Source organism: Aquarana catesbeiana, linkage group LG02 (genome assembly GCF_042186555.1).
Source record: "Aquarana catesbeiana isolate 2022-GZ linkage group LG02, ASM4218655v1, whole genome shotgun sequence".
In the NCBI taxonomy this organism is placed as follows: Eukaryota; Metazoa; Chordata; class Amphibia; order Anura; family Ranidae; genus Aquarana; species Aquarana catesbeiana.
Window position 1 is genome coordinate 693,295,785 of NC_133325.1, and position 22,211 is coordinate 693,317,995.

Sequence of the window (22,211 nt, forward strand, 5' to 3'; positions counted from 1 at the left end):
GTTGAAGGTTCTCTGTATTAAGGTACAAAAAACCTTCTGAGTGCAGAACCCCCCCCCCTTTTTTTTTTTTTTTTTTTTTTTTTTACCTACTCGAGCCCGATCTCGATCCAGCAATGTGCCCAAAAGCAGCATCTCTTTGCGTTCTCTCTCCTCATAGGCTCAGAGACATGGCTCCTGCTGGTGTCAGTCACAGCGCGTGAGAAGGGGCGGGGCCAGGCCACACACCAAGCACAGGTTGGGACCGAACCCGCACGAGTGCCCCCATAACAAGCGGCTTGCTATGTTGGGCACCTAGCAGGGGGGAGGAGCAAAGAGTGCCGGAGGGGGACCCGAGAAGAGGAGGATAGGGGCTGCTCTGGAAAACATTACACACAGCAGGTAAGTATGACATGTTTGTTTTAAAAAATTATGTGTTAAGGCTGGTTCATACCACATAAATGCACTTCAGATCCGTTCCGGATGTGTTTCTGCATGTGCGTTTTTGACACGTTTCCGGGTGCATTGCAGATGCGTTTTTTTTTTTCTGTACTGTGGTCTGGTGCTTTTTTGATGCGCTTCAGTGCTTTCTGCTGTGTGTTTCATGTTTTACTGCGTTCCAGTGCAGGAAAAATGCAGCATGTTCTACTTTTTTGTTTTGTTTTTTACTGGAACGTCCTGGACCTGGCCGCACTAGTGTGAACTAAGCCATTGGAAACCATATAACCTACTTTCCCTGCGTTTTTGATGCAGAAAAAAAAATGCACCAGACTGCATGTCGTGTGAACTGGCCCTTACAATCACTTTAACCTTCCTGACACATGATATGTTTATGATGATGAGTGAGATTCCTAACTTGTTTTAGGGTGACCTTAGTTCGCCTGTTGCTAAACTAACTGTACACATCTGTAACTTGAGGTGGCAACACTCTGATTTTTTTTTTTTTTTTTTTTATAAGGGTAAAGCTATGTCTGCGAATACTCCCTACCATTTACCTGCATGTTTTGTGTTCCTAAACATGTTGATAGCTTTAAGGTCCTGTTTTGCTATCCTGTGACATACAATACACATATTATGCAGGATTTATATAGAGCCAACAGTGTATGTATGTGTGTGTGTGTTTCATTATTATCATTATTTTTCAGTACTGCCCTAACCCTCTTTGGCATGGAGTTCACCAGAGCTTTACAGGTTACCACTGGAGTCCTGTTCCTCTGTTCCATGATGACCTGGTGGATGTTAGAGACCTTGCGCTCCTCCACCTTCCATTTGAGGATGCTCAAAAGGGTTTAGGTCTGGAGACATGCTTAGCCAGTCCATCACCTTTACCCTCAGCTTCTTTAGCAAGGCAGTGGTCGTCTTGGAGGTGTGTTTTGGGATCGTTTTGTTGGAATACTGCCCTACGGCCCAGTCTTCGAAGGGAGGGGATCATTCTCTGCTTCAGTATGTCACAGTACATGTTGACATTCATGGTTCCCTCAATGAATTGTAGCGCCCCAGTGTCAGCAGCACTCATGCAGCCCCAGACCATGACACTACCACCACAATGTTTAACTGTAGGCAAGACATACTTGTCTTTGTACTCCTCACCTGCTTGCCGCCACACACGCTTGACACCATCTGAACCAAACAAGTTTATCTTGGTCTCGTCAGGTTCCAGTAATCCATGTCCTTAGTCTGTCTTCAGAAAACTGTTTGCAGGCTTTCTTGTGCATCATCTTTAGAAGGGGCTTCCTTCTGGGACGACAGCCATGCAGACCATTTTTTTTTTTTTTTTTGCAAGAAATCTTTATTCAGAGACAATATACACATACAGAATATCAGGCAGTTGAAACGGCGGATACAAAAAAAAAAATGCATAATGTGGGCATGAAAAGTATATCGAGTGGAATATTTCACCACACCATCGTATGACTCGCAGAACCGAGTCTGTACCCCCACCCTCAAGTACCTCCCCCCAACTTATGATATATGATGGATCTATATCTCATCTGTCTCCATACTTCTGCAGCCTTTACCCATGCACCCCATCTGTCAATGTCTCCTTTTGAGTCAACCCACCTAAACCAAACCTTTCTAAATTTCTTAGGGCTCCCCTGGCCTCATACGTCATGCGGTAAAGAAGGATGTCAGCATTCACAACTTACAACCACATCCATAATGTCAGTCGTTCCATCTGGATCCATCTGCTAGCTATATGTTTCCTAACTTAAAAAGTACAATATTCTGAGGAACAGAACAGCTCATTTTTAACACCTTGGTCAAAAATTCCCAAGAGACACCTCAAGGTAAAACATATATTGGGAAGGTTGGAGTTGTCTGCGATAAATTCAGTCACTGTAGACCACAGTGGTCTCACCTTGGCACATTCCCACACCATATGAGCAAAAGGGCCATCCGTCCCCAAACATTTATGGCAAGTAGTGGAGTCTCTCCTGTGTGTATGGAATAGTCTGACTGGTGTATAATACATCCTGATGGAGGTATCGTAGCTGTATCATTCTATCTGTTGAAGATGACAGAGCCCAGATAAGCATCCAATGCCTCCTGCCACAGCTCCTCTGACAATTCCGGTATAAACCTTTTCCCACAGAGACCTGACCCTCGCTATCAACCCGGAGTCGCTTGGGCCCACCTCCCTATAGTATCTGGAAATTCTTTTGACAGGGTCAGGGTTCCCCAGGACCCTTCCAACTAGGTATTCTGTACATGTACTTCCCCCTATACCGAACTGCGCCACCGCCGCATGCTGCAGCAGGCAAAGTAGCCACCGCAGATTCCAGCAACGTAGTAGTATTAGGGATCTGAGGAAAAAATCTCCAATGCAGGAAGGACAGCTGTGCTGCAAAGTAGTAGGCTTGTAAGTCCGGAAGGGCCTACTAAAGCCGGAACAACAGGTAGGGCCACTCAACTGAATCAAAAGTCTTCTTTGTGTTCAAGGAAGCCACCACCCGTTTCCCAGAGTTGTTGTGTCTAGCCTGAAGGATTCAGAAATAGTCTCCTAATATTAATTTGAGTACACCTACCTGGGATAAATTCTGTCTGATCCGCATTCACAATCTTTAGTATCACCGTCTGTAACCTCCCTGCTATAATTTTGGCCAGTATTTTTGTGTGCACATTCATCAGCGAGATTGGATGGTAGGAGTTGCACAACCTAGGGTCCTTCCCCCGTTTTGGGATCAGGACCAGCAGGGCCTCTCCCATGGACAGTGGCAGTTTACTGTCCGACCTGGCTGCTTCAAACACTCGCAACAGACGGGGTGCCAAACTATCCCTAAAAGTGTCGTCCCACTCTGAAGGGAGATTATCCAGACCAGGAGATTTCCGGGGAGCAAAAAAGGAGATTGCCGCTGCCACCTCCTCCACAGTAAAATCTATTTCCAGAATGGTGCTGTCTTCGTCAGTCAGTACTGGCAGATCAATATTTGATAAGTAGGTCTCCAATGCCTCCCCTCCCTAAGAGGTGCACGACACATACAATTCCCTGTAAAATATCACATATTTTCACCCTGTGTGTGTGTGTGTGTGTGTATATATGTATGTGTGTGTGTGTATGTGTATATATATATATATATATATATATTCCAGTTGGGCCAGGTAGGCCAGCAGTTTACTATTCTTGTCCCCGATCGCAAATATGCTCTGCCTTTGAACAAGTCTGAGTTTAGTGGGCTGATCTGTCAGGAGGGCACGGTATTCTCTAGTTTTCCCCTGCAATGCCTCCCTTGCCGGTGTCTCACATATTCTGCCTCCACCAGTGACACCTTATAGTGATCTATAAGCTTATTCTGGCAGCCCTGTATAGCAGACATGATCTGTGTAAGGGGTGGCTCATCCACCCCATCCTCCTCCCAGCCTGTCCAAAGATCTCCCCCTCAGGTTTAACTGTGCCCTCTGGGGTCTAGGACTCACCCGATTGCTTGCAGGGAGATGCAGGCTGTTCTGGGGCCGCATTGCTCAACAGCAGGGGGCCATTCCTCCACCTCCCAGACCCTCAGTTCCATCTTGGGATCCCCAGGCGAACCTTGCCAGATGTTCCCCGGCCTTTTCAGCCGAGGTGGCCCATATTTGACCATCTTCAGAGGTGCCTGCGATCGTCCTGCACACATTCCCCCGCAAAATTGGGCCAACCTTCTGGCAGGATTAGGGATCTATGGATGGAGCTCTGTCTCTGCCGTCCTCACATGCTGCGTGCCGGCTCTGCCCACCTATGCAGACCAATTTGATGCAGTGTGCAGCGTATGGTCTGAGCACTGACAGGCTGACCACCAACCCCTCCAACCTCCTACAGCAATGCTGGCAGCACTCATACGTCCATTTCACAAAGACAACCTCTGGATATGACGCTGAGCACGTGCACTCAACTTCTTTGGTTGGCCATGGCGAGGCCTGTTCTGAGTTAAACCGCTGTTTAGTCTTGTCCACCGTGCTGCAGCTCAGTTTCAGGGTCTTGGCAATCTTCTTATTGTTTCCAGTGGTTTAGACATTAATGGCTGTGTGTTGAGTTATTTTGAGGGGACAGCAAATTTACACTTATACAAGCTGTACACTCACTACTTTACATTGTACAAAAGTGTAATTTCTTCAGTGTTGTCACATGAAAAGATATAATAAAATATTTACAAATATGTGAGAGGTGTACCCACTTTTGTGAGATACAGTGTATGTATATATATTTTATATAATTTTGTATATGTGTAAGAAGTTTCAGTAAACTATTGCATTGGAGATCGTGTCCCGTCGTTTTTTTTTCTCTACTGAATATTGATGGATGATTGGGAGCCCACCCTGACACTTTCATATATACGTGAAAGTCTACACACCCTTGTTAAAATGTTAAAGTGGATGTAAACCCCAAATTTTTTTTAATTTTTTTTTGGATGTCATAATGTAGACTATAAGATTTGCTATCATTTGAGCCCAGCCTTGCCACAAAGAGTTAATCCAGCTCTGAGCATTCTTCTTCTATTGTTCAGTGAGATAAATCTTGACAAACAGAGAAAAACTTTGTCAAACCCCCCCCCCTTGCTGTGAGTGACAAGTGATTTACATATCTCATGCACTAGCCTAAGACATGCATTATTTTTTAATTCCCTCCCCACTCCTTTCTTCAGCAGCTCTGCAAGGATTGGCTGTTCCACACCTCAGCATGATTTGGCATGCTGAAGTCATGTGGTTACTTGCCTGTATTTTCACTGGATGTTAGAGATCATAGCAGAAGTTCAGTGTAAGAAATACACAGGAGAAAATGCATATTGACAAGGGGACTGTAGAGGTGGGCGGGGAGTCTACTGACATCACGACTCCACCCACCGAGCTCCAGACAACAGACCCACCCACAGAATCTGCAGTTTTTTGGCTCTCATAACAGACAGGGGAGACATTTGACAGGTAAAGATACAGGAGGCATGTATAATCTTATAGATAACCCCTATGGCAGTAGTTTAGAAAGGATGGGTTTACATCCACTTTAAAGATAAATAATTTCAGAACTTTTTCCAGCTTTTTAATGTGACCTAAAAAACTGAAATCTTTTAGGTGGAGGAAAGTAAAAATAAAAAACTAAAATATTGTTTGCACATCTTGACTTGGCAATATTTGTCCACTCTTTGCAAGAACAATTCCAAATCTGTCAGCTTGTGAGGGCATCTCCTGTGCACAGCCCTCTTCAGATCACTCCAAAGATTTTCAATGGGTCTCAGATCTGGGCTCTGGCTGGGCCATTGCAAAACGTCAATCTTCTTGTGGTGAGGCTATTCCTTTGTTGTTTTGGTTGTATGCTTTGGGTCGTTTTGATGCTGAAAGATGAAGTTCCTCTTCATGTTCAGCTTTCTGGCAGAAGCTTGAAGGTTTTGTGGCAATATTGACTGGCATTTGGAACTGTTTATAACTCCCTCTACCTTGACTAAGACAGGGTGTTCCAGCTGAAGAAAAACAGCCCCAAAGCACGATGCTGCCACCACCATGCTTCACTGTGGGTATGGTGTTCTTTTGGTGATGTGCAGTGTTTTTGCGCCAAACATATCTCTTTTGGAATTATGGCCAAAAAGTTCAACCTTGGTTTCATCAGACCAGAACACATTTCCCACATGCTTTTGAGAGACTCTCAATTTAGCCTGGCTTGGATGATGTTCTTCGTAAGAAAAGGCTTCCGCCTTGCCACTCTACCCCATAGCCCAAACATATGAGGAATACGGGAGATTGTTGTCACATGTAAAACTATTAGACATCTAAACGACCACAACATACAAGGCCCCTTCCAATTACAACATGACTGTGCACCAGTGCATAAGCAAGGTCCATAAAGACATGGATAAGTGAGTCTAGGGTGGAGGAACCTGACTGGCCTGCACCTCAACCCGATAGAACACCTTTGGGATGAATTAGAGCAAAAACTGCGAGCTAGGCCTTCTCGTCCCCATCAGTGCCTGACCTCACAAATGCGCTTCTGGAAAAATGATCAAACATTCCAATAGACACACTCCTAAACCTTGTGGACAGCCTTCCCAGAAGAGTTGAAGCTGTTATAGCTACAAAGGGTGGGCCAACTCCAATATTGAACCCTACGGACCAAGACTGGGATGCCATTAAAGTTCATGTGCGTGTAAAGGCAGGCATCCCAATACTTTCGGTAAGATTGTGTATGTGCGAGAGAGAGAGATAGATATATTTGATAAATGATCATGAAATGTAAGTAATTTTATAGTTATTTACCTTGAAAAGAAAGGACAGTCTACTGCGTGAAGAAAACGTTTTTCTATACTCTTGCACAGTTCAGCTTACCATACGCTAATGTAATAGAGCAGTAACCATGGCTGAAGCATCATTTAAAGTCACATGACCGATTTGTTTCTCAGCATGCAGGTGTGGCCTTCCTCTACCATCCTTGTGTGGACCCTCAGCTGAAGGAAGTCTTGTCATTTGTGGCAAGAAGCTGTGTTCCCAGACATATAATCACACCTCTTCCAAGCCTGTCTAGGGAAAGGGTAAGAGTCCTCCCCATGATATATTTCATGTCCTGTGTAATAGGATTGTAAAGTTCTATCGTAATAACTGCTCCAGCTTTGTTCTGCACTTGACAAGGCAATGTGTATGCTCTAGAAAGGTCAATTTAAAGTGTTACTAAACCCACAATAGTAAAATAAGTCTGTATATGCAGCATAGCATGCTTGTTCTACTCACTGTGGAGCTTAAGGGGTTAATCCTCTTCATTGCGTAAAAGGCTGTTTTATCCTGTATGCACAGATCCTCCCCTCCTGCACTGTCTAGCTTGGGAAAGTCAGCTAACACACAGGCAATAGCCAACCTGCACATGCTCAGTTGTGTCTTGTATGCTGGAGAGAACAGTTACTTGTTCTCAGAGATAGCCAGGTCACATGATATTGGCATCACACATGTGGGCGTGTATACAGGCTGCAGTGAAAAACTCCACCTCCTGAACTCTCAGTACTAAAGAAACTCTGTAGTTTATCATGTAATCGTGTATCAGCGAAAAAGGTATATAGTGGCAATATTTTAATGTAAAAAAGATTTATAAGCTGTGGGCATTGTAGGGGGGAAGATTAACTATTTTCATATTATTGGGTTTAGTAACACTTTAACTTGTTCAAGTTTCGGCAAATTTAAATGTTTAAAAGTTTTTGTTTTTTTTAGGGAAACTGTAAATCCCTTTTGATCTTTGTGTAGTAAAATGGAGGATTGTCTTCTGCTATAACTCCTCCAGCATTTGATTTTTGGGATCATACCGGGACTATAAATTGCAATGGTTATCTAAGGTCAGGGTGGAAAATGAGCAGTTAAAAGCCAAGTACTGTCCCAAAATAGGAAGGCTTATAATTACTAACTATAACCAATGCATACAAAAGACTAAAAGGGAGACTTCAGACCATGCCGCCTGGAAAATGTACAAAGTCCACATATTATGAACATGTTCAAGCTCAGTAACTGCATCTGTGATCCTTCTCTGGCCAGTCCCTGCCCTGCTAGAAAATACAAGATACTTACATGTAGACACCATTAATATCAAGGGTGCAAACGTATCATGCAGGAAAATAACCAGAAATGTGCTGGTTTACCCCAATTTCAGGCAGCTAGACAGTGCGAACATGCATTGCAATATATATGTGAATCTAGAAAAGCTATCCCAATTGCTAATAGTACGTGTGTGTGGTGGTTTTTTTTTTTTTGTTTTTTTTTGTTTTTTTTTAGAAAGGATTTACTTATGCTAGTTAATAGTGTTTTTGGGTTTTTATTATAAAGTCCAACACTAGATAAAACGAATTAGTCTTACCAATAGGGACAATTGTTTAATACTATACATAAGGGGTGGGAAGGTTAAGCACACCTTTTTATTGCTGTCCTTGCCTTCCTGTCCTGTTGGTCTATTTCTCTAATCTTGTTCAGGAATTATAGTAAACAGAAATTTCCCCACAAGGACTATAGGAAGCCATAAATACCTGTTCATCTTTCTGCTTAACATGAAAAAATATTATCTGGAGTTGAGTAAGAGCATGTTCCCTTGTGGGGCAGCTCTTGCTGCCCCTCTGAAAAGCAATGTGTGACAGGTGGTGCGGAGTCGATATGCCTGATTTAACCCTGTAAGAACTGCAATACCACTCTGCAATCGCATGGTTCTTGTTTTGCAACGATAACCCCACTGAATGCAATCTGCTGTTTAATTTCTGCCGCAGAGCTCAGCATTGCATTCACAGCATGGGTACAGCCTTGAGCAGGTGCATGTTTTGTGTTCAGGTGAGCAGTTGGGGACAGTAAAACCGAGGCTCAACTGCCTAGTTTTCACCACCCACATTTGTGAATGAGCCTTGCATGTTTTTCAGTTCTGTTTGTATTGAGTTCCAGTACCTGAACAGTGAACAAGCACTTGGCACTGGCCCCATGGATGATATGTCTGCAGTGCAGCTTAATGTTCAGTGATTATGTCTTAAAATCAAATTGTATTGTAAATGTATTTCTTTTATTTACATTGTTAACCATGAATGTGTGTGATGGTTTCCACATATAAAATCCTTGGTAACATAGTGTCAGGCTCTTTTTTTTTTTTTTTTTTAAAGCCCATTGCCCTGGTCACTTGGTGCTCAACCCTGGAGATGTCTAGCATGAATATGACTGAGATAAGGTATTGGCTGAAAGAAAATATTCCCCATGAACATCAGTATGAGACAGCACAAGTTGGAGCCTACCAACATTTACTGATCAGGCCGTCCTTAATTTCAACAGACCATGCAGATCTCTGTCGTGAAAGGGATTTTCAGGTAAACCATGTCATTTGACGTTGCACTGAAATACATATTTTGACATTTGGTTTCTGCAATTTGAATCTGTACAAATTTATATACCCTATAGCATTTTCAGGATTTTAATTTTGTTTTTTGTTGTTTTTTTTTTTTTTTTTTTTTTTTTCATTTTAGCTCCAACCAGAAATCCCTTACTTATTTGTAATCTTATTTTAATGTTAATCTATTAACCACTTCAGCCCCGGAAGGATTTACCCACTTCCTGACCAGGCCATTTTTTGCGATACGGCACTGCGTCGCTGTAACTGAAACTGCGCAGTTGTGCAACGCTTTAACCAAACAAAATTGATGTCCTTTTATCCAGAGCTTTCTTTTGGTGGCATCTGATCACCTCTGCGGTTTTTGCACTATAAACAAAAAAAGGAACAATTTTGAAGAAAAAATTTATTTTTTAAATTTCTGCTATAAAAACATTTCCAAAAAAATAAATGTAAAAATAATTTAAATCGTCAGTTTAGGCCAGTATGTTTTCTACTATATATAATATATATATATATATATATATATATATATATATATATATATATATATAATTTTTGGTAAAAAAATCCCAGTAAGCGTATATTGATTGGTTTGTACAAAAGTTATTGTGTCTACAAAACAGGGGATAGATTTATGGCATTTTTATTTTTTTAGTAATGGTGGCTATCAGTGATTTTTAGCGGGACTGCGACATTGTGGCGGACAGATCGGACACCTAACTGACATTTTTGCCACTTTTTTTAGGAACCAGTGACCTTATCACAGTAATCAGTGCTAAAAATATGCACTGCTGTTGTACTAATGACACTGGCAGGGAAGTGGTTAACATCAGGGGTGATCAAGGGGTTAAATTTGTTCCTTGCAAGTGTTTTCTAACTGTGTATGGAGGACTGTGTGACTGGGGAAACGCACAGATCCATCTTCCTGCTTAGCTGAAAGACAGGATCTGTGTGATCTCCCCTGTCAGAACGGAGATCTGCCTTGTTTTCACAGGCAGATCCCCCGTTCTGTCACTGCGGGGAACAATTGCGGGTGGCCAATGGACATCGAGTCCGCTGGACCCACTGATTGGCTCCCCTGCTGGCCAATGGGAGCGCACGCCCACAAAAGCGAGTTCCCGAGCCGACTTACACCTACGGCAATTTGCGGGATCGTGCCGCATTGAAAATGAACCATTTCCTAGACTATGGACATGACATTTACAAGCAGTAAAAGCGCTTTCAAACAAGACATCACTCACCTATTTATCTGCTTTTATTGTGAAGTTATTTAGTGTCTCAGATCACAGTAAGGCTAAATTCACAAGGGTGATTTGGCATGGTGCAAATGACAGCAGCAGGAATCTGTGGACTCCTGCAACTGCTGTTGCCATTTGAGCAGCTACAGCATCTGTACACTTTGACAGGTTAGCCCACACCACAGGTAATTGCTGGCAGTGCAAACAGTCACGCATAGCTGTGGCCGCCAACCTGTCATTTAAGTATATGAGCTCAGTGGCCGCAGCTAGCTACTCACAGGTTGCAAAAACAGCTGCATGAATCTGCAGATTCCTACTGCTTGCATTTACACGAGGCCAAATCGCCGGTGCAAGCCTTGCCTAATGATTCAAGAGCTCAGTTTCTTTGCTTTCTAACAATTTAGAGATATCTGCTGTGTATTTTCATAGACTGGTAGATTGCCAAGATTCTATCCTCTTTGCCCCTGCTGTATATTTTGAAAATTTAATTTCTCCACAATGCTTATAGATGGACATGATTGAGGGCTTCATTTTAAAGTGCCTTTTCCTGCTCGTTCAGAATCTGTAAATACATTAGTGTGCACAGGTTTTAGGGCTGCAGATGTCACTATATATATATTTTTTTTAATAGTAAAGTCACCTTGATTCCCTGCCCCCTGAATGATACAGCAAGAGGAAAGCACATGTCCTCCAGGTTTGGGCAAACTGTACAGTGCATCCAGAAAGTATTCACAGCGCTTCACTTTTTCCACGTTTTATTATGTTACAGCCTTATTCCAAAATGGAATAAATTCCTTATTTCTTTAATCGTACATCACGGGACACAGAGCCATAGTAATCGCTATGTGGGTTATAGGCCACCTTCAGGTGCTGGACACTGGCACACCCTAAACAGCAAGTTGCCTCCCTATATAACCCCTCCCATACCAGGAGTAACTCAGTTTTTTCGCCAGTGTCTAAGGTGTTGGTCACGAGTGAAGATGTGCTGTGCTGAGCTCCACTGGAGCAATCCTTGCTGGGGCTAGCTATGCAGCCGGATCCATTCAAAGTGTCTTTTAGGCTGAATTGAATGGTACCCGGGCCTCGTGGCGGAAGAAATGAGGTTTTGCCTGTAACGCTTCTTTTTAGAGAGCTGGACCCCGGGATCCAGTACGTTGGTATTTTAAGCCATAAAGTTTTACTGGCAGGGTGCTATTACAGGTTGAGGAGTGTGGGTTCCCAGAGGGTCCCCGGTTTCTGAAGGTTTGTTAATGGAACCCCCCACCGTGAAGCATGAAGATTGGGTCTGTTGGTTTTACCACAGAAAACCCTGCGGCGGGAAAGGTAAGTGGAGTTTTTCTAAGAAATCTTTAATGTTTTCTTATGAAATGTCTTCTTTAAAAAAAAAAAAAAAAAAGGAGTAAATGTTATCATGCCTAAGTGTCACCACTGGGGGCTGTATGAAGCACGTACCTTTTCATGCTTTCCTCAGAGATCACACTGTGTCAGGAAGAAGCAGGCTCTTTTCCTCTGGTGAGCAGCTCAGACCTCCGGTGAGTTTGGGGGGGGGGGGGGGGGAGTTTGCTTCCACCAGACACCCCCCACCTGGGCTAAGCTCTCCCCCTCTTCACAGGGGAAGGGGGACAGCTAAAGCGATCGGCGATGCCATTTTCTTGCATGGCGGTGGCTCTCAGGTTTACCTCCCTCATACACAAGCCAATCCCGTCGGATCAGAGGCTTGCGCGTGAAAGCTTTCTTTTGAATAGGAGAGGAGGGGGCGGGGCTTAGCACCGCGTTGGCGTCCTCCAATGTCCAGCGAGGGAGTATGTTTTAAAAAACTTAATTTATGCTGGCTGCAAGTTGTCGCAGGGACACAAGCAAAGAGGGGCATGAAAGAGATTTGGTGACACAGGCATTCCTATTTACAGGCATTCCTATTTTGACACATTTACTATTCGCATCAGGCTGAGTATTAATAGCAGCGGCGGTGGCTGGACTATTGCTCAAGTCGTGGATGCGATCCTTCTGGTAGTACCTCTGCTTTTGTGCATCGGGCTATGGTCGGAAGGGGGGCTAGAAAAGAGGGCTAAAGGGATCTCCCTCAAGCTCTGACAGCCTAAAACTTATCTCTGCAATGTCAACCTCCTCTGAGAGGAGGTGGCTGGTCAGAGTGAGTCTTCAGGGGCCATGGAAAGTTTGCAACTGTTTACAACACTGCAGCCCCTGCCTATATTTCTAAAAAGGTTTTTTTTCTCAGCCATGATAGGATGGGAAAAAGGTTAGCAACTTTAATCGCATCCCAGATTGGGATAAAATGCGACAGATTCCATTCCATTTCCCTAGGCGCAATTTTGAAGCGTGACATGTTGGGTATCAATTTACTTGGTGTAACATTATATTTCACAATATAAAAAAAAATTGGGCTAACTTTACTGTCATATTTTTTTAATTCAAAAAAGTGAATTTTTTCCAAAAAAAGTGCACTTATAAGACCGCTGCGCAAATACGGTGCAAAAAAAAAGTATTGCAATGACCGCCATTTTATTCTCTAGGGTGTTAGAAAAAAAACAATATATAATGTTTGGGGGTTCGAAGTAATTTTCTAGCAAAAAAAAAAAAACTGTTTTAAACATGTAAACACCTAAAATCAAAAACTAGGCTGGTTTTTAAGTGGTTAAGGAGATTAAAATACTTGGGTCTGTTCATAGATACACCCAGAAAAGGGTATTCTTGCCCCAGGCAAAGATCAACGCCATAAAGGAACTGATTAAAGTGGTTGAGCCAAGATGAATCCTTCTATTCAGCTTGCATGAGGGAAAGATGGTGGCTTCATTCAAGGTCGTTCCCTATGCTCAGTTCAGTTCATTCTAGACTGCTGCAAAACGGTATCTTATCTGCTTAGAACAAGAGGGTTCAAGCTCCATATTTTCCAATGTGTCTGACTCCAAAGGTGCGCTGGAGCCTCAGTTTATGGTTAATAACCAAAAAAAACTGCAAAGGGAAAAATCCTTCCTACAGTTACCTGGGAAGTGGTAACAACATACGCCCACCTTTTTTAGGTTGGGGAGCAGTCCTGAAAGAGAGAACTGTCCAAGAGAAGTGGTCCAGATCAGAAAATGACCTTGCCCATTTAACATTCTACAGATTCGGGCAGAGCGCTTGGTGCTGAGGGCCTGGACGTTTAGTTTTCAGAGCTGTCCTGTCAGGATCTAATCCGACAATGCCACAGCAGTGGCCTATATCAATCACCAAGGAGGCACAAGAAGTTGTGCAGCCCAGAGAGGTGTGAGTCATATCCTATCTTGGGCAGAAAACAATGTACCTTGCCTATTGGCAGTTTTTCATTTTAGGAATAGAAAATTGGCAGGTGGTCTATTTGAGTCGCCAGCAGTTGTTCCCGGGAAAATGGTTCCTTCACCTCGATATCTTCTGACAATAGGTCAAAGATGGGGGATTCCAGACGTAGATCTGTTTGCATCCAGGTTTAACAAAGAGATTGTCAACTTTGTGTTAGGAACAAAGGATCCGCTAGCATGCGGAACAGGTGCCTGGGTGTTCCCATGGAATCAGTTTTACTGTTTTATGCATTTCCTCCTTTTCTGCCTGCATCCACGACTTCTTTGCAGGATCAAGCAGGAAGGGAAGTTGGTGATTCTTGTGGCCCAGAAGATCTTGGTATGCAGAGATCGTAAGGTTGACGGTAGGGGTCCCATGGACCCTATCACCACGTCCAGACCTTGCAAGAGACGTCCTTCTCTTGCAAGGTCCAGTATTCCATCTTACCTTTCAAGAGCTAAATTTAACGGTTTGGCTATTGAGACCCACGTTCTGAGAAAATGTGGGCTGTCAGGTTCAGTGGTATCTACCTTGGTTAATGCAAGGAAGCCTGCCTCCATAATCATATATTATGGAGTCTGGAACGCATATGTCTACTGGTATGAAACCAAGGGTTGGCACCCCAGGAAATAGGTCATAGGTAGAATCCTTGACCTTCTGCAGATGGGGTTAGAAATAAAGCTGGCCTTGAGTACTTTCAAAGGACAGGTCTCGGCCTTATCGTTTTTTTTTTCAACGACCACTTGCTTTGTATTCTCAGGTTCGTAGCTTTATTGAGGCAGTAACGTGGCTTAATCCTCCGGTTAGGTCACCCCCGAACCCTTGGGACTTGAATTTAGTTCTGTCGGCATTACAAAAACAGCTTTTTTCGAGCTGATACAACATATTCCCTTGGTCCTTTTTTTTTTTTTTTTTTTTTTTTTTTTTATAAGGAAACTAGTTTTTCTGGTAACCATATCTTCTGCAAGAAGGGTTTCAGAGTTGGCTGCTCTTTCTTGTAAAGAGCCATATTATTATTCACAAGGATAAGGTAGTATTGCGTCCTCATCCTAACTTTTTACCGAAGGTAGTATCAGGTTTTTATCTAAACCAGGATATTGTTCTACATTCATTTTTTTTTTCCAGAACCCTGCTCAATGGAAGAAAAATCACTACATTCTCTTGATGTGGTGAGAGTAGTCAACGTCTACTTAAAGGCGACTGATCAGATTCCGAAAACGGATGTTTTGTTCGTATTGCCTGAAGGTCCTAAAAGAGGACAGGCAGTATCGAAATCTATTATTTCTAGATGGATTCAACAAGTGATCGTTCAAGCTTATGGTTTAAAGAGGTAGATTCCACCCTCTCAAAACGCACTCCACTAGGGCTGTTAGTGCTCCGTGGGCAGTGCATCACTAAGCCTCCATGGCTCAAATCTGCAAGGCCACAACTTGGTCTTCAATCCATACATTTACCAGATTCTATCGCCTTTGGGCGTAGTGTGCTGCAGGCAGCTGTATAACTCCTCTAGTCTCATGTTGCCCTAATTCTGTTGTCTCCCTCCCCTCAGTTGGCATTTCTATGGGACATCCCACATAGTGATTACTTTGGCTCTGTGTCCCGTGATGTACGATTTAAAGAAAATAGGATTTTTATAACAGCTTACCTGTAAAATACTTTTCTTTTGAAGTACATCACGGGACACAGAGGTCCCACCCCTCTTTCTAGTATACATGTGTATTGCTTTGCTACAAAACTGATTTACTCCCGGTGTGGAAGGAGTTATATAGGGAGGCAACTTCCTGTTTAGGGTGTGCCAGTGTCCAGCACCTGAAGGTGGCCTATAACCCACATAGTGATTACTATGGCTCTGTGTCCCATGATGTACTTCAAAAGAAAAAGATTTTACAGGTAAGCTGTTATAAAAAAAATCCTATTTTTCCTTTTTAAAATTCTACAAACAATACCCCATAACGACAACCTGAAAGAAGTTTTGTTTAAAATCTTTGCAAATGTTATTAAAAAAAAAAATCACACGTACAGAAATATTTACAGTCTTTGCTCAATACTTTGTTGAAGCACCTTTGGCACCAATTACAGCCTCACGTCTTTTTGAGTATGATGCTACAAGCTTGGCACATTTATTTGTGGGCAGTTTCTCCCATTCTTCTTTGCAGGACCTCTCAAGCTCCACCAGGTTGGATGGGGAGCGTCAGTGCACAGCCTTTTTCAGATCTCTCCAGAGATGTTCAATCGGATTCAAGTCTGGGCTCTGGCTGGGCCACTCAAGGACATTCACAGAGTTGTCCCGTAGCCACTCCTAGGTTATCTTGGCTGTGTGCTTAGGGTTGTAGTCCGTTGGAAGATGAACCTTCTTCCCAGTCTGAGGTCCAGAGCGCTCTGGAGCAGGTTTTCATGAAGGATGTCTCTGTACATTGCTACATTCATCTTTCCCTTGATCCTGACTAGTCTCCCAGTTCTTGGCGCTGAAAAGCATCCCCACAGCATGATGCTGCCACCACCATGCTTCACTGTAGGGATTGTATTGGCCAGATGATGAGCGGTGCCTGGTTTCCTCCAGACATGACGCTTGCCATTCAGGCCAAAGAGTTAAATCATTGTTTCATCAGACAAGATCATTTTGTTTCTCATGGTCAGAGTCTTTTAGGTGCCTTTTTGGCAAACTCCAGGCGGGCTGTAGTGTTCCTTTTACTGAGGAGTGGCTTCCGTCTGGCCACTCTACCATACAGGCCTGATTGGTGGAGTGCTGCAGTGATGGTTGTTCTTCTGGTAGGTTCTCCTCGTTGTCCCCCGATCACTCAGTTTGGCTGGGCGGCCCGCACTAGGAAGAGTCCTGATGGTTCCAAACTTCTTCCTTTTATGGATGTGGAGGCCACTGTGCTCCTCTGTGGACCTTTTTAATGCTGCAGAAGTTTTTCTGTACCCTTCCCCAGATCTGTGCCTCGATGCAGTTCTGTCTCGTAGGTCTGCAGACAATTCATTGGACTTCATGGCTTATTTTGTGCTCTGAAATGCACTGTTAACTGTAGGATCTTTATATAGACAGGTTTGTGCCGTTTTCAAATCATGTCTAATCAACTGAATTTACCACAGGTGGACTTCAAGTTGTAAAAACATCTCAAGAATGATCAGTGGAAACAAGATGCACCTTAGCTCAATTTTGGGTGTCTTGACAAAGGCTGTTAATACTCATGTACATGGGATTTTTATACATTTGCAAAGATTTCAAACAAACCTCTTTCATTTTGTCATTATGGGTTATTGTTTGTAGAATTTTGAGGAAAATAATGAAATTATTTTGCATTAGGGCTGTAACTTAACAAAACATGGAAAAAGTGAATACTTTCCGGATGCACTGTATGTATCCACTATGAGGTTTGACTGGTTGACTTATAATATGGCAACTTCAGTGCCGAAACGAAGGCACATTCCAGTGGATGATCTGGGACATACCCCAAATACATATCAGGTATAGTGTTTTGCCTCAAACATTTGCCTGGTGTCTACTGCTTTGTTTAGGACTAGGTAATGGGCTTTCTCATTGTTTGGGTGTTAAGGAACTTTATTCATAGTAGGTTATCTTTGAGCAAATTGTGTTATGAATATGACAAGTTTGCCACAACAGAATACTATTATAAATTGTATCTGTAATACTTTCAGATGCTAAATCATTTTCGGAGCCATAGAGAGCGGTCCGTTTGGCATCTGTTGCGGAAAAGGAGAAGATCTGAGGTATTACCAACCCCTGTGATCCAAGATAAGGCACCTTCACATATATCTTCCAGCATTTCCTTTAGTACACTAGCTGGTCAACACATAGACAAAACCATTAGAAAGCACAATACAGTGTCGCAGCCTGCAGGAACCAGTGGGTTATCTTCTCCCACTGAATCCTCTTCTACCACCTCTGTTGGCTTTATACATGACGCACACACTCAAAGTAAAAAAGCTAGCGTTCATGGTCAGGAGACCGAGGATAATGACAAGGACATGTCAAAGATGCCAGTACAGAAGGTCATGCCTACCCCAGTAAACCAGTCTATCGTCTTACCTGATGTTAATGTGACACCACCTGTTGGGAGCAATGTATCTCAAGAGACTGGTAAGGAACAGCCTTTAGTCAAACCTGAAGACCACCCTGATGCCTCCCCACAGAAAGAGACCACCATAAACGTTGCACCAAGACCTGAAACTACTCAACAATTGCATCATCAGCTTACTGATCCAAAGCTTTCATCCACTGCTGCTGAGAAGAAACAATCAGGTGAACAGAAGCAGGAATGCAACTGTCAACGTGAAGCAGTTGCCGAGTTGCCAGCCAAGGCCCAGACAAGGTTGAGTGACAGCCAGCATAAGTCCAGCGAGGGGTTTGTTTCTACACCTCGAACACAGGAGGCTACCTGGGCAGCAGCATCTCTAATCTTTCTCTTTTCCCTACTCACGTTTTCAATCCTGTACACCCAAATCTATAAGAAGTTCCGCAGGAGCCAGAGCCTGTACTGGTCATCAGGAAACCACTCCGAAGAGAAAGAAACTGTGTCATGTAAGTTTTCTCCTCGATTTGGGTGGATGATTTGTTGCTGAAAAATAGTACATCTTGTTTATTGAAAAAAGGTTTCTGCCAGTGGTAATTATAATGTGCACCTTGTTTGATGGAATCTGTACAAACACAGCACGGTTAAAATTAACCTTAAATGAAAGAAAAACGGAGAATGAAATTTCTGATCTCTCTTTAAAATTACTAATTGCCTGGCTGATTTGTTTATCCAATGTAAAACCTTCTGAATTGCTGACAGGGAACAAAGTACACAGATTAGAAAAGTTAAATTTCTATATCTGAATAGCTGTTCCAGGTTAGTGACTCAAAGTATTAAAGCAAAAAGATCTGCATGACAGACAGACTACTTGTAATAGAAGACTCCATGTTTCTTTCAGTGCAGGTTTCTTTGAAATGGTCACGTGCTGAAGTTTTCTTGCCTACGTTTTTAAAACGTACAGAAATACAGTTGTCAATGCTGGAATAAGCAGTGTGCTGCTGGCACTTAAAGGAGTTGCCGCAAAGCTTGGGCATATACACTACAGGTCAACCTGGGGGTGCTGTCACCTGAATGACTGTAGCCAAGCAAGGATAGTATAGTAACAGTGAATGAAGCAGAACAGGCCCTGCCCTGATCATAATACTTCTATAAAATGTCTCATGTCTAGTACACACGATTAGAAAAATGGATGAAAAATACCACTTTCAAAGCGACCGTATGATAATCTGATTGGATCTGGAAATTAAAAACAATGCAACACATATCACTTCCAAAGTTGCATTCCGTCGAGCGAGAATTTTCCGAACTTTAGTAACCCCCTTCATTCTTGAGATGAGAATTGCATGCAAAAAACCCCCCATAATTTGCCCGATATTCTCTTATGCCCTGTACACACGGTCAGATTTTCAGATGGAAAATGTGTGATAGGACCTTGTTGTCGGAAATTCCGACCGTGTGTGGGCTCCATTACACATTTTCCATCGGAATTTCGGACACACAAAGTTTGAGAGCAGGCTATAAAATTTTCCGACAACAAAATCCGTTGTCGGAAATTCCAATCGTGTGTACACAAATCCGATGCACAAAGTGCCACGCATGCTCAGAATAAATTAAGAGACGAAAGCTATTGGCTACTGCCCCGTTTATAGTCCCGACGTACGTGTTTTATGTCACCGCGTTTAGAACGATCAGATTTTCCGACAACTTTATGTGACCGTGTGTATTCAAGACAAGTTTGAGCCAACATCCGTTGGAAAAAATCCATGGATTTTGTTGTCGGAATGTCCGATCAATGTCTGACCGTGTGTACAGGGCATAAGTGTGTACGAGACTTTAGGGTGGCATACAAAAAAGAACCTTTAACATCTTTCCAAGCCTTACCACCATCACTTTTCTGAAGTACTAATGCAAGCAAGGTAAAATTAAAGAAAAAAGGGAAAAAAAATAAAACACCAAACATTGTTATAGGTAACATTTCATGTTAACAGTAATTTAGGTATTGATCGCATGCCTTAGGTTGGAGTGGAAACTTGTTCAAAGAGAGAATTATGATTTCTGACTGGCTTCTGAAAAAGCTAGCTGCTTGGCTGTCATGCTGATGCCTTAAAATACATGTAAAATGTGTAAATACCCACGCTATGGTGTGTGTTCCTTTAAAATTAAATAAATCAAAATGAATGAGCTGCTGCTATCGTGTAAGGTTAAAAAAAAAAAACCCTTTAAAGTGAAAATGTGAAATTATACTTAGCGCTGCTCCAACATCTCCATAAATTAAATAAATCAATAATGGATAAAGAATTACAAACCTATATGTTGCAATCAAATAAAGGCCATCTGTGCAAAAAAAAAGGTGTCCACACGTGTTCAACTCATGCTAGTGAAGATTGCAGTGACACTTTGTGCTCCCCTCCTGGGTCCCCAATCACCAGCAATATGCCTTTAAACACAGGGTTTTTGTTTTACATCAATGGTAATGGTGTCTCCTTTCTTTTTTTTTTTATAAATCTTTATTTATAAAAGACAGGATATCACATTGCAAGATTATAAAACTGTGAGTATAGAATCACATCCTTCTGGATGAACGGTTTTTAGGTGATATACCAGTCATTTTTTCTTGTTATTTAACAAAAAGGATGAGTAGCATAGAAAGAAAAACAAGAACATCGATGCTATCAGTCATGTATACTGAATACTAGACAGTCACTTTTTAACTGGTATAGCTAGCATTGATGACAAGAAAAAGGGAGAAAAATACACCAACAATGTGCCAGGTGACAAAAACAGAAAAGAGAAAAAAAAAAAAAAAAATTAATTTAAAAGCATGCTTGTCTTAGTCCCGGGGCTATAAAAGCTGGACAGGTCTTTCCCAGGGTTTAGGCTAAGTTCAGTTGTGCAAACAGTTTTTAAGGTGGTCTGAGCGGGGTCCCCCGGAGAGAGGGGGGCAACATACGCCTCCAACTAACCTCTCTCCGCGCTCCCCAGCCCCCCCCAAAATCACCCGACAAAGCCATATCAGCATAATGACACTAGAACACCCCCTGTCCGGGGTGTCTCAAGGCCATAAATCTCCAAGGACCATCCGGTTCCTTTGCTTAGTCATTTCTTATTCGTCACCTGGCAACAAACATATTATTTTATTTTTAAACGAGCAACCATAACTAGTTAAAGCTCTATAGAGTATTTAGGAAAGAAGAGAGAAGAAAAAGAGAAGAAAAAATAGTCTGGAACATACCTGGGAACCTGCGTCCAGCTCCGCCCCCCGTCGAGGAATGGTGTCTCCTTTCCTAGTTTCCTAGTTGTTACTCCACATCTGTGGCTTGGATGTCATTTTCATTACTCCAATAGCCCAATCTCCAAGTTGATGTAAGGTATGGTGTATCAATGGAGAGAGCAATGTGCATAGCGTAATAGTGCCAACATTTTTTATTAAAAAACACAATTAGATGCACTTGCATCAAAGTAAAAGCATCAGGGTATAAAAACGCTGCCTTGGCATGGTGCCAGCCTTCACATCATCTCGTATAGTACGTCCCCCCTTACATACATGCTGATAACTTAAATACTTGGTAAGCACCCCAGCTGCGGTGAAACTTCAAATCCCCTCAAGCCTCTCTGCCTTTGAGAGTCATACCTGTGACTGCCAGTCTTACAATGCCTTATGGAACTTGTAGTTCCACAGCAGCTGGAGTGACTAGTACTGACCTGTAAGAGGTATGTGTGTCAGGAGCTCAGTTACTGCATGTGTTTTTAAAGATCAAGGGCTAAAAGTATTGAAGGCAGAAACTTTGATCTTAGAAAAACCTTTTGTTGGAGCATGACAGCCAGGCAACCAGCATTTTTAGGAGGTCTGCAATGGTAGCTGGAATTGGACTCCCTGCTTCTTAATGGCCTTTGGATGAAAGTTTCTTTCACTATAAGGACTATGAAAGACTTACTATTAGACTTCATTCACACAAATGTTAAGCCACACTGTGCATCCAAGTGGCAAGAATCAGATTCCTGTAGCTGGGATCGACAGCTGTGTGTGGATAGCTGCGGCCACCGAGCCCGTACAGTGCTGCGATAGGCTGTCGGTGGCTGCTGCTGTTGGCACAGCCAATGATTACCTCCGGTAGCTGAGGTTGGATGCTATCTGCACACAGCTCTCAATCCAGTCTCAAGCATCTATAGATTCTTGCCACTGGGATTTGCAGTGTTGCTAAACGCCAGTGTGAATGCAGCCTAACAGGCCAACATAAATACACAAGCATTAATGAAATGTTACAATACATGTTTCCCTAAGGTATGAGGTGCAACAAGCTTGTTCTTTCATATGTAAAGGACAAGGGGGGGGGGCTTGCTATCAAA

The 22,211-nt window shown here is 42.7% G+C and overlaps 1 protein-coding gene across 4 annotated transcripts in view; it reads left to right on the top strand.

Annotated features, from left to right (window-relative positions):
- The window catches only part of TP53I13 (tumor protein p53 inducible protein 13), a 60,907-nt gene that overhangs the window by 35,276 nt on the left and 3,420 nt on the right, over positions 1-22,211 (top strand). For all 4 annotated transcript variants that reach the window (XM_073616829.1, XM_073616830.1, XM_073616831.1 and 1 more), the window contains 3 exons: positions 6,837-6,965; positions 9,051-9,251; positions 17,488-18,370. In XM_073616829.1, the coding sequence (XP_073472930.1) occupies positions 6,837-6,965; positions 9,051-9,251; positions 17,488-18,370 (1,213 nt within the window). The remainder of the gene's footprint in view (positions 1-6,836; positions 6,966-9,050; positions 9,252-17,487; positions 18,371-22,211) is intronic.